Source organism: Myotis myotis, unplaced genomic scaffold, assembly GCF_014108235.1.
Source record: "Myotis myotis isolate mMyoMyo1 unplaced genomic scaffold, mMyoMyo1.p scaffold_m19_p_3, whole genome shotgun sequence".
In the NCBI taxonomy this organism is placed as follows: Eukaryota; Metazoa; Chordata; class Mammalia; order Chiroptera; family Vespertilionidae; genus Myotis; species Myotis myotis.
In genome coordinates this window covers 200,445,346-200,458,205 of record NW_023416335.1, presented here as the reverse complement: position 1 = coordinate 200,458,205, position 12,860 = coordinate 200,445,346, and the positions used below count along the sequence as shown (strand labels likewise).

Below are 12,860 nucleotides of genomic sequence, written 5' to 3'. Positions count from 1 at the left end.
ACGCACGCACACTGCCAGGCATACACACACACACACTGCCAGGCATACCCACACACACACACATTGCCACGCATACACACACACACACACACACTGCCAGGCATACACACACACATGCACACTGCCACACACACACACACACACACACACACACACACTGCCAGGCATACACACACATGCACACTGCCAGGCACACACACACATGCACACTGCCAGGCACACACACACACACACGCACCACATGCCTGGCATACACACACACACATGCACACTGCCACACACACACACACACACACACACACACACACAGCCAGGCATACACACACACACATGCACACTGCCAGGCATACACACACACACACACACACACACGCACACTGCCAGGCATACACACACACACACGCACGCACTGCCAGGCATACCCACACACACACACACACTGCCAGGCATACACACACACACACACACCACACTGCCAGGCATACACACACACATGCACACTGCCACACACACACACACACACACACACACACACTGCCAGGCATACACACACACATGCACACTGCCAGGCACACACACACACACACATGCACGCACACTGCCAGGCATAAACCGGCATACCCACACACACACACATTGCCACGCATACACACACCACACACACCACACTGCCAGGCAACACCACCACATGCACACTGCCACACACACACACACACAACAAACACACACACATGCCAGGCATACACACACACATGCACACTGCCAGGCATACACACACACAAGCACGCACACTGCCAGGCATACACACACACACACTGCCAGGCATACGCACACACACACACACACATACACACACCACACACACACACACACTGCCAGGCATACACACACCACAATTGCACACTGCCACACACACACACACACACCACACACCACACACTGCCAAGGCATACACACACACATTCACACTGCCAGGCATACACACAACACACACGCCACGCACACTGCAGGCATACACACACACACACTGCCAGGCATACCCACACACACACACATTGCCACTCATACACACACACACACACACACTGCCAGGCATACACACACATACACGTACACTGCCACGCATGCACACACACACACTGCCAGGCGTACACACACACACACACTGCCAGGCATACACACACATACACAGTAACACACACACACACATGCACACTGCCACGCGCGTGCACACACACACTGCCAGGCATACGCGCACACACACACACATGCACGCACACTGCCTGGCACACACACACATACATGCACACTGCCACACACACACACTGCCAGGCATACACACACACATGCACACTGCCACACACACACACACGCACACTGCCAGGCATACACACACACATGCACACTGCCAGGCATACACACACACACACTGCCAGGCATACCCCCCCACACACACACACTGCCAGGCATACACACACACACACGTACACTGCCAGGCATACCCCCCCCCACACACACACTGCCAGGCATACACACACATACACAGTAACACACGCACACACATGCACACTGCCACGCGCGCGCACACACACTGCCACGCGCGCGCACACACACACTGCCAGGCATACGCACGCACACACACACATACACGCACACTGCCTGGCATACACACACACATGCACACTGCCACACACACACATGCACACTGCCAGGCATACACACACACACACACACACACACACACTGCCAGGCATACACACACACACGCTGCCAGGCATACCCACACACACACTGCCAGGCATGCACACACATGCACACTGCCACACACACACACACACACACACTGCCAGGCATACACACACACATGCACACTGCCGTGCACACACACAATGCCAGGCATACACACACACGCACGCACACTGCCACGCATACACACACACACACTGCCAGATGCATACACACACAAACGTAGATTAAAGAGCCAGGCCGCCTCTCCTAACTGAGGCTCCTTTATTTTAGGAATCTTGGTTGATTTCAATAAATGACCATTTGGACTACTTGTTTCTTTTCCTTTTCCAGTGCTTTAATTTCCGCTCTTTTGTTTTAAATCCACTGATAGTGAACTCTGAAACCCTAGACTTCCCACCCTTGACCCCAATAAAGCAGACCCCAGGCCCATGCACATGCATGCTCACTCTCTCTACTGCGACCTTGCTGTGGGGCCCCAGTGAGGTCTTGTAAATAATGAACCAGTGTCTTTTCAACATTTCTGTTGGGGTCACCAAAGGAGGCCAAAAAGTGGTAAGGGATTATAAATTTATTAGGTCATCTGGAGTCCAGATGGGCTGAACCCCAAAATGGCGCCAGCACCTAGGGATGGGGAGTCAGAGGTTTTAAAGGATTCTAGGTGGGCTTTTTTGGCAGGAAACTCTCCGGGTGGGTCTGGATCCTGGGAAAGTCTGGAAGGGAAAGATAATAGTCTTAGCAAGTGGAATGTGGTCTTAGCCGGTGGAATGTGGTCTTAGCAAGTGGAATGTGGTCTAAGTGAAAGGGAATGTCAGTTGTGAAGTCAAAAGGTCAGTTCCCAGGGGAGGGGGTATCAATTCAGTTATTTGATCAGTCCTAACAGTTTCCTGATGGTTATTGCTGAGGTGTCTTGCAACCAAAATAAGGACCATAAGAGCCCTAGCTGGTTTGGCTCAGTGGATAGAATGTCTGCCTGAGAACTGAAGGGTCCTGGGTTCGATTCCAGTCAAGGGCACATACCTGGGTTGCTTGATCTCCAGTAGGGGGCGTGCAGGAGGCAGCCAATGATTCTCTTTTATCATTGATGTTTCTATCTTCGTCTCTGAAATCAATAAAAAATATACATATACATATATATGTGTGTATACATATACATGTACATGTACATGTACATATACATATACAAGCCTAAGTGACCGTTACGACTGAATGACTGGAACTGGTTGACCGGTCACTATGACACACAGTCCAGGACCCCTCACTCCTTACCGCCCGCCTGCTCACTGCTCCTTACTGCTCAGCTCGCTGCTCCTTAGCACTGCTGCGAAGGTGGGAGAGGCTCCCACCACCAACACTGCACTCCCCAGCCATGAGCCTGACTTCTGGCTGAGCGGTGCTCCCCCTGTGGGAGCACAGTGACCACCAGGGGGCAGCTCCTGCGTTGAGCGTCTGCCCCCTGGTGGTCAGTGTGCATCACAGTGACTTGTTGTTCCGGTCGTTCTGCTATAAAGGTCACATAGGCTTTTATTTTATATATATATATATATATATATTAGAAGCCTGGTGCATGAAATTCGTGCACGGGTGGGGTCCCTAGGCCTGACCGGCAATCAGGGCTGATCGGGGCCTTCCTGCTGGCTGCCAGCTGCCAGCCGGGGCCTGCCAGCCTCGGGGAGGGACCAGGGGAGGTTGGCCAGCCATAGGGGAGGTTGGCCCACGTGGGAGGTTGGCTGTGGGAGTGCACTAACCACCAGGGGGCAGCTCCTGCATTGAGCATCTGCCCCCTGGAGGTCAGTGAGCATCACAGCAACTGGTAGTTGTGGTGTTCCAGTTGCTTAGGCATCATATATATATATATCCTATTTAATAATAGACAAACATGGTAATTAACCGTACCTCTGACACACTTCCCATTGGCTAATCAGGGCTGTATGCAAATTAACTGCCAACCAAGATGGCGGCCGGCAGCCAGGCAGCTGAAGCGAACAGGAGGCTTGCTTGCTCCAGTGAAGGAGGAAGCCAAGGTTCCCCGCCTGCCGCTGCTGGGCTCTGAGCTTGCACTCTAAGAAACAATGTTGCAATTATAGAAGCTAAACATACCCCATGCTTTCAGCCAGCCGGCCGAGCTGGAGTTGCAACAGTGTTTCAATTATAGAAGCCTCAGAGCTAAAGCTGGCTCTCAGTTCCAGTGACAGCCATAGAAGGTAAATAAATCCCAGAATAAAAAAAAAAAAAAGAAAAAAAGGAGAGGTTGGGAGCTTCAGTCACCCGCCAGCCTGAAAACAGCCCTCAGCCCCTCACCCAGACTGGCCAGGCACCCCAGTGGGGACCCCCACCCTGAAGGGGGTGTGACCAGCTGCAAACAGCCCTCAGCCCCTCATCCAGGCTGGCCAGGCATCCCAGTGGGGACCCCCACCCTGAAGGGGGTGTGACCAGCTGCAAACAGTCATTATCCCCTCATCCAGGCTGGCCAGGCACCCCAGTGGGGACCCCCACCCTGAAGGGGGTGTGACCAGCTGCAAACAGCCATCATCCCCTCATCCAGGCTGGCCAGGCACCCAAGCGGGACCCCCCACCCTGATGGGGGACACCCTTCAGGGCAAACCAGCAGGCCCCCACCCATGTACCAGGCCTCTATCCTATATAGTAAAAGGGTAATATGCCTCCCAGCACCGGGATCAGCGGAGCTGTGAGGCCTCCCGAACCTGGGATCAGCGGAGCCGTGAGGCCTCACGCCCCGGGATCAGCTGAGCTGCGAGGCCTCCCGGCACTGGGATCAGCAGAGCCGTGAGGCCTCCTGGCACCGGAATCAATGGAGCAGCGAGGCCTCACTGCCCCTGTGTCAAGCGGAGCTGCGAGGCTTCCCAGCACCGGGATCAGCGGAGCCGCGAGGCCTCCTGGCCCCTGGAGCAGTGTGACGGGGCAGTGCCCAAACCCCCTGATCGCCCTGCAGCTCTGTGTGTGACAGGGGGTGGGGCCACAACCTCCTTATCAGCCCTGCTCTGTTCATGACAGGGGAAAGTGCCCAAACCCCCTGATCAGTCCTGCCCTGTGCCTGATAGGGGGGAGCTCTCCAACCCCCTGATTTGCCCTGCACTGTGTGTGACAGGGTGCGGCGCCCCAAACCCCCAATGGGCCCTGCTCTGTGTGTGACGGGGTGGAGCAGCAACCTCCCCATCGGCCCTGCCCTGAGTGTGACCGGCGGGGAGTGCCCCAACCCCCTGATCGGCCCTGCTCTGTGGGTGACAGGGGGCGGCGCCCCAACTCCCCTATCAGCCCTACTCTGTGCATGACAGGGGGGAGCTTCCCAACCCCCTGATTGGCCCTGCTCTGTGCGTGACAGGGGGGAAGCTCCCCACCCCCCTGATTGGCTCTGCTCTGTGTGTTACAGGGTACTGAGCCCCAACCCCCCTGATGGGCCCTGCTCTGTGTGTGACAGGGGGCAGCGCCTCAAACCCCCAATCAGCCCTACCCTGAGCGTGACTGGGGGTGGCATCGCAACCTCCTGATCCGCCCTGCTCTGTGCATGACGGGGCGGCGCCCGAACTCCCCAATCGGCCCTGCTCTGAGCCCGACCAGGGGCTGCACCTAGGGATTGGGCCTGCCCTCTGCCACCCGGGAGGGGGCCTAAGCCAGCAGGTCGTTATCTCCCAAGGGGCCCCAGACTGTGAGAGGGCACAAGTGGGGCTGAGGGACAACCCCCCCCCCCCTCCCGCCAGGGCACAAATTTTTGTGCACTGGGACTCTAAAATAAATAAATAAATAAATAAATATATATATATATATATATATATATATATATATATTATATAAATACACACTGAGTGGCCAGATTATTATGACCACCCCATCAGTACAATGAAGTGAATTAGTTATGAAATAATAATAATAATAATAATAATAAAACCTTGAGAGTATTTGCTTAGGAAGTTTTCAATATTCAGTATTTTTGGAAGTGTCAATGAAGTACTGGTGGGGTGGTCATAATAATCTGGCCACTCAGTGTATATATCCATAAGGGCTGGTTCCATCACAACATTGGTTGTTGATAGGCTGAAACCAGTACAAAACAGTAGGTATCCATTGAATATTTCTTGAATGAATGAATGAACAGGGTATCTTCTCTTTCTCTGGTTTTTCTAACCCCCTAGGACAGTGATGGCGAACCTTTTGAGCTCGGCGTGTCAGCATTTTGAAAAACCCTAACTTAACTCTGGTGCCGTGTCACATATAGAAATTTTTGATATTTGCAACCATAGTAAAACAAAGACATATTTTTGATATTTATTTTATATATTTAAATGCCATTTAACAAAGAAAAATCAACCAAAAAAAATGAGTTCGCGTGTCATAGGTTCGCCATCACTGACCTAGGATCACAGTCTAAGAAAATTTTTTAAGCAGTTGGCTTGCCTCACTGATTTCAGAAAGGTCATTCTAGTGACTGAGAGTATGTGTAAAGAGCTACAAACTTTTCTTAGGTTTTCACTCAGGAAGAGTCACCCTTGGGCACCCAGGACCTCCTCCACTGTGGGGGCTGCATCTTCTGGGTCTGCCAGCTCCACTCGTAACCCCAGCAGACCAGGGGCCTCTGCTTCTCTACCTAGTTCTGTCTTACAAAAGGACGAGTTCACTGGGAGAGTTGTTGGGGCGCAGGACACGGAACTTGGGAATGGTGAAGCAATCGGCAAAGGGGCTCCTATTCCGTCAGTGCCTCTCTCTTCATCCTGAATCTGTCTGGAAGACAAACTTGTTCAGCTCTGAAGCCCAGGAGAAGTCTCCTGTCTTTGCCAAATAGGTCTCTACTTTAAGAGACCTTGTATGATGGGACAACGGAAGAAGGGCCAAGTCCCTTCACCGTGTTTCCCTCCCCTCGCGATCCTCTCCCTTTCAAGAACCTGGCAAGCTTGCTTACCCTGCTTGCCCAGCGAAGGAGGCGATATGGAGGGATTAGAAAGAGGCACAAGGGAACTTTTTGGTTGTGATAGATATGTTCATTATTTTGATTGTTATAATGGTTACATAGGTATACACATAGGTAAAACCTCATCAAATTGTATGCTTTAAATGTGTGGTTTATGTCAAATAGACCTCCCGAATTGTTTAAAAAATGAGTGCATCATAATTCACCTTATACACACAACCCATAATCTTTCCGTATTGTCTTGCATTAACCTTTTGCTTCACATAAGTCAACCCATAACCAAAGCACAACCTAAAAATGCGTAAATATTGTCCATTTCGGGTTCCCTGTCTTCCAGTAGCACCACAGCACGGGGGCATCGCTAGCTGCCTCGGTGTGGCTGTTTCAGTATCCAAGGACGCCGGGCACCAGGAGACAGGCTTCTGACTGCACTCACGCGAGGGTGACCCCCCTAAGCGCTCGCTGCTCAGCGTGCCCGTCTCCCCTGGCCGGTGAAGGGTGGTTAATGGATCGCGAGCCGTTTGCGCGTGTCACAGGACAAGCGCTGCCGCACTACAGCCAGAGCGGCCCCACGTCTGCACGTCCGCCACGGAAACCCTACTGTAGGGAAAGGGACGAAGGGAGACAAAAGCCGGAGCCGGAAAGTTCTGGGAATAGGTTTAGCAAACACTTCTGGTTCCGGCCCTAAGTCCCACTTCCGTCCGGGGCACATGCGCGCGGCAGTGTTCCCTGCTTTCCTGTCCGGCGGGGCCCCAGACCCCGCACTTTCCGTTCTGTCCGCAGGCCGTTCGCTCCGGCTCCGGAAGCCCCTTCCGCCCGTGCTCTGAGCCGCTGCCGGGCCGTGCCCTCCGGTACGGTCTCTCCCTGTGCCGTTTCTCCGTGGGCGGTACCGTCTCTCCCTGGGCCGCCTGTGGGGCCAGTGGGGGTGCGGTCTGCAGTTCATCTCCTGGAGTTTGAAGGGGCGCGGGGAAGCCACGCGGGCCGCCTTTTCCTTGCTCCCCCAGAGCTGCCTTTGGATCCCGAAGGCCCAGTCCCCAGCGCTAAGAAACCAGCGCTAAGAAGACCGGTCTCGGGCCTGAGGGCACGTCCGCGCTCTCAGCGGCCTGGGGGGAAGGGGGAGAGGGGTGGGAGAGAACCCGGTGTTTCCCGACTTGGTTTAGTCGCGAGCTGGGAACCGAACACCAACCTCTTTCCCTCCCCGCCAGCCCACTGACCATGCCCGCGGGCGTGCCCTGGACCACCTACCTGAAGATGTTCACCGCCAGCCTCCTGGCCATGTTCGCGGGGTCCCAAGTGGTGCACAGGTACTACCTGCCGGACCTGGTGAGTGCAGGAGGGCCCTGGGCTTCGCCCTGCATTCTCCCCACAAGAGCAAAAGGGATCTTTAAACGAACCAGGAGCGCTTCTGCCCTGGGCTGCTGGGGTCCAGGGGTCCCCAAAGGTGTGGACGGAGTCAGCAAAGAAGGAAGGACATGGAGACAGCGTTCAGTTGATCAGCAGCCTAGCCAGGATCTCTAGCCAAGTTCTGGTCAGGATCTCCAGCGAAGTTCTGGTTAGGATCTCCAGCCAGGTTCTGTGTCCATGTTCTCTTGCTAGGTTCTGTCCAGGTTCTCCAGCCAGGTTCAGTCACCAGGTTCTAGTCAGGTTCTCTTGCCAATTTCTGTAGTCAGGTTCAGTCCAGGATCTTTTGCCATGTTCTCTCGCTAGGTTCTGTCTCTAGGTTCTGTTGCCAGTTTCTGTCCAGGATCTTTTGCCATGTTCTCTCCAGCGAAGTTCTTCTGTCTCTAGGTTCTGTGTAGGTTCTGTCTTCTCAGTTCTGTCTTGTTACATCTGTATTTATACCAGTTGATTCCAATCCTATCAATCTCTATTCCAAAGGTTAGGGCGTTTCTTATCTCCATTCCAGGGAGTAAAGATTATGTAGCTTAAGCATGATTGTTCGTAGTTAAAGTGATTAATTACCCGCCTGGCACTTAGTTAAGGGGTTTTATTCCCTCACTAACTTCAGGGGAAAATCCCTACCTGGGGAAACAACCTTTCTCAGAGACCTTGGTTAAAACACATAGTGCCAAGAAGGTGAGCAAACATATTAAGAACAGTATGCCATATATGCCAGGTCCCTTGAAACAGCAAGCAGGGACCGGCTCCCGGCACTGGGCCTAAAATCCGATGATGGCGTCCAGTTGCATGGAGAGCAATGCCATGTCCTGCTCTTACACAGCCTGGCACCTGCCTGCCACTGGCCTTACCTTATACATTTCCGCCCCTTTCCCCATGTTGCAGCCACACCAGCTTCCTTGCTGTTTCTCAAGCTCATCAAGCCTCTTCCCATCTGAAGGCCTTGCCTTTCCTGTTTTTGGGGAGCTTTTCTCCCAGATCTTGGCTTGGTTTCCTTCTTCAAAATGTCAAGTTTCTGCTTAGATATCTCCTCCGTCTATGAGGATAGCCTCAGAAGGATTGCTCCTCTGCTATTCTCAGTCCTTCCTTTCTTCCTTTCGTAGAGCACTTGTCACAATTTGCAATTATTTTATTCCTTTGTCTCTACTTGTTTTTAATCTTGTTTCCTCCACTAGAATGTAAGGTCCACAAAAGCGTTGTTCCACAATACAATAACACTGTATAACCACTATGGTGGGTATTAATTAAAAAAACACGCACCTTGCTAATGAGGTGCTGGTGAGGATGTGGAGAACCTGGAACCCTCATACAGTGCTGCTAGGAATGTAGAAGGGTGTAGCTGCTGTGGAAAAGTCTGACAGCTCCTCAGTTAAACACAGAGTTACCATATGACCCAGCTATTCTGCTTCTAGAGAGAGATGAAAACATTTGTCCACACAAAAGCTTGTACATGAATATTCATAGAAGTATTATTTATAAGAACCCAAAAGTGGAAACAATCCATATTGTCCATAAACTGATAAATGGACATATACAATGTGGTATACCCATATAATCGCACATTATTTGTTCCTAGAAGGAGATACAAAGTACTTACATGTGGCAACATGGATGAACCTTAAAAACATGCTAAGGGAAAGAAACTAGTCACAAAAGCCTACATATTGTATAATCCATTTACATGAAATTTGTCCAGAATAGACAAATCTATTGAGCCAAAACTAGATTAACGGTTGTCCAGGGCAGTGGTGTGGATGTGGGAAAGCTTTGTGGGAATGGGAGTTACTGGTGGTGGGTATGGGATTTCTCTTGGGGGTGCAGTTCTAAAATTAATGTACTGATGCATGTACAACCTTATGAATCTACTACAGGCCATTAAATTTATACTTTAAATGGGTGAATGGTAGGTATGTGAATTATCTCACTAAAGTGGTTAAAAAAGTAATCTCAGGCCTTTCCTGACCATCTTTTCTGAAGGTAGTTTTATTTATTTATTTATTTATTTATTTATTTATTTATTTATTTATTTATTTTCCAAAATGTGTTTATTGGGATGGTTTCCCACTCGTCTTGGTTCGAGGTGTGTTTAGTGCTGCTTCCTTCTGAAGGAGCATCCTTCTGTAAGCCTTGCTTTTCCTCCTGTTGGCTGACAGAGAACAGTGGAGCCACCAACCCACAAAACTGCCGTTTGTGCATGGCTACAGGCAATGGTGATTTTATAGCATCCTGGGCATTTCACATTCATAAGTAGGAATCGGGGCTCTGCACCAGGCGCTTCGCTTCTGGAGAGGGGTGGAGGAGATCCTCAGTGAGAGGCATATTGTCGTGGGGAGGTCATCACCGCTGGAAAGGCTGTGAAGGTAGTTTTATATTTTTTTTGCTCACTGCTTGATACAGGTGGAGAGTCAGTAAATAGTACAGGAGTAAATTTCCAAATATGGAAAGTTGTATTCAAATTTGTGATAGTGATACAAACTCTCCCCCTCTAGAACTTAAAACCCAGCATGGACAATAGAGTCATTAGGGTTAGAGAGGGACTTAGATCAACTGTGGGTTCTCATGATACAGATTTATTGTTGAGTAGCAAGGGACTTTCTTTTACTCTCCCTGCTTTAAAGTCTTTCAGGTCACATTTAATGACAGTCTAAGAAAGCACTGGCATCTGTGTTTTTATGTGTGTGTGTTTTTTTTTGTTTTTTTTTTAAATAGACAATACCTGAAATCCCACCAAAGCCTGGAGAACTCAAAACGGAGCTTTTGGGACTGAAAGAGAGGCAACACAACCCTCAAACTTCTCAGCAGTAGAAACCTCAAAATACAACTCTGCCAAGAACTCTGTGAATAAGTCTTAAATATATATTTTTAAAATTGATTGAGTCCAACTACTTGCACTTAAGCACCTAATACAATGCTAACTACAGGAGGAGGTACACAGAAGGTATTAACTGATGCATTGAGATTTATTTATGGTTTGACCAGTGTTTCTTGAAAACTGCCAAAGCATTCTTAAATGTGGTTTGATAGTCATTTAGCTGTGAATATCATATGAGATAGAGTATTTGCAATGACTCTTACTCTTACAATTCTTTTATATATATATATATATATATATATATATATATATATATGCACTCCCATGTTTATTGCAGTATTAGCCAAGGTACAAAAACAACCCCAAATCCCCATCAACAGATGAATGGATAAGAAAGATGTTGTACATATATATTCAGCCATATATTCAGCCATAAGAAAGGAGGGTATCCTGCCATTTGCAGCAACATGGATGGACCGTGAGCACATTATGCTTAATGTCATGAGTCAAACAGAAAGACAAGTATTGTTATGATATAACTTATGTATGGAATCTAAAAAAGTCATACCTGCCCTAACTGGTTTGGCTCAGTGGATAGAGCGTCGGCCTGCGGACTGAAAGGTCCCAGGTTCGATTCCGGCCAAGGGCATGTACCTTGGTTGCGGGCACATCCCCAGTAGGGGGTGTGCAGGAGGCAGCTGATCGATGTTTCTCTCTCATCGATATTTCTAACTCTCTATCCCTCTCCTTTCCTCTCTGTGAAAAATCAATAAAATATATATATATATATAAAAGAATTATCACAGTCTTCTCAAGTTAAAAAAAAAAATAAAAAAAAATAAAAATAAAAAAATAAAAATAAAAAAGTCATACCTATTAAAAGCAACAACAATGGAGAGTAAAATGGCGGTTAGCAGGGTCTGGGGAGTGGGGATAAGAGTGATGGTATTTAAGGGTACAGACTTGTGACAAGTAATAAATAAGCCATAGCGATCTAAAGCACAGTATAATGAATCTAAACCAGCGATTTTCAACCTTTATGACGCAAGAATTTTTAAAAACATGCAATACCTGACTATTTAGTCAGGGACACTGACCTCTTTTCCCTTAGATTGTCAAATAAAAAAATGACAACAGCCAACACAACAGTAGCCATCTGGTGTGAATGAATCAAAATTATATCTATTTTTTAAAATGTTTTTTATTTATTTGAGAGGAAGGAATAGGCAGAGATAGAAACATCAATGACGAGAGAGAATCATGGACCGGCCGCCTCCTGCACATCCCCAGTGGGGACCAAGTCCGCAGCCTGGGCATGTGCCCTGACTGGGAATTGAACCGTTACCTCCTGGTTCATAGGTCGACACTCAACCTCTGAGCCACACTGGCTGGTCATACTTATTTTTTTGTCAGATTGGCAAAAAGTATGATTTTCTTTTTTTGGTGTGCCACAGAATTTATTAGATGAAAAAAGGTTAAAAATTGCTGATCTAGACAATATTATAATTATGTAGTATGATAAATATTGCTACAATGACAATCGTTGCAATATATAAATGTATCAAAGTAACACTTAAACTTACACAATGTTACATGTCAAATTTATTTAATTCAAACTAGTAAAGGTCACACTGATACATAATTTGCAGTCAATGTTGACAATTAACTACTAGAGAAAGTAGTCATTACAGGGTCCCCCTGGTAGAGTTCTCTTGATAGAAGGTTTAAGTTGAAACACTAGAATTCAACAGGAGGATCTCTCTCTCTGCCCCTCGACAAGATTAACCCTGTGTTCCTGGACTTGAATTCTGAAAAGATCCTAAGGAGTATGCTCCAGGAACATGTCCTCATGCTCCACAGGGTCTGAAAATATACTAATTCCTCATCACACAATGGGGTCCTTTTATGTAGTTAGTTCTAAATTAAATTATCACAGCCTTAACATACCTTCACACAGCCATGTGGTTTGTGATTCAATAG

At 48.8% G+C, this 12,860-nt stretch overlaps 1 protein-coding gene and 1 pseudogene across 1 annotated transcript; one reads left to right on the top strand and one right to left on the bottom strand.

Moving 5' to 3' along the window:
- The first annotated feature begins 7,391 nt into the window (after positions 1–7,391).
- Positions 7,392–10,940, top strand: CUNH12orf73 (chromosome unknown C12orf73 homolog). The gene is made up of 3 exons (XM_036301572.1): positions 7,392–7,521; positions 7,876–7,993; positions 10,778–10,940. Exons 2-3 carry the CDS (start codon positions 7,886–7,888, stop codon positions 10,871–10,873), a joined length of 204 nt encoding a protein of 67 aa, XP_036157465.1. The 5' UTR covers positions 7,392–7,521; positions 7,876–7,885; the 3' UTR covers positions 10,874–10,940.
- On the bottom strand, positions 10,106–10,749 carry LOC118651898 (annotated as a pseudogene).
- Positions 10,941–12,860: the final 1,920 nt, after the last annotated feature.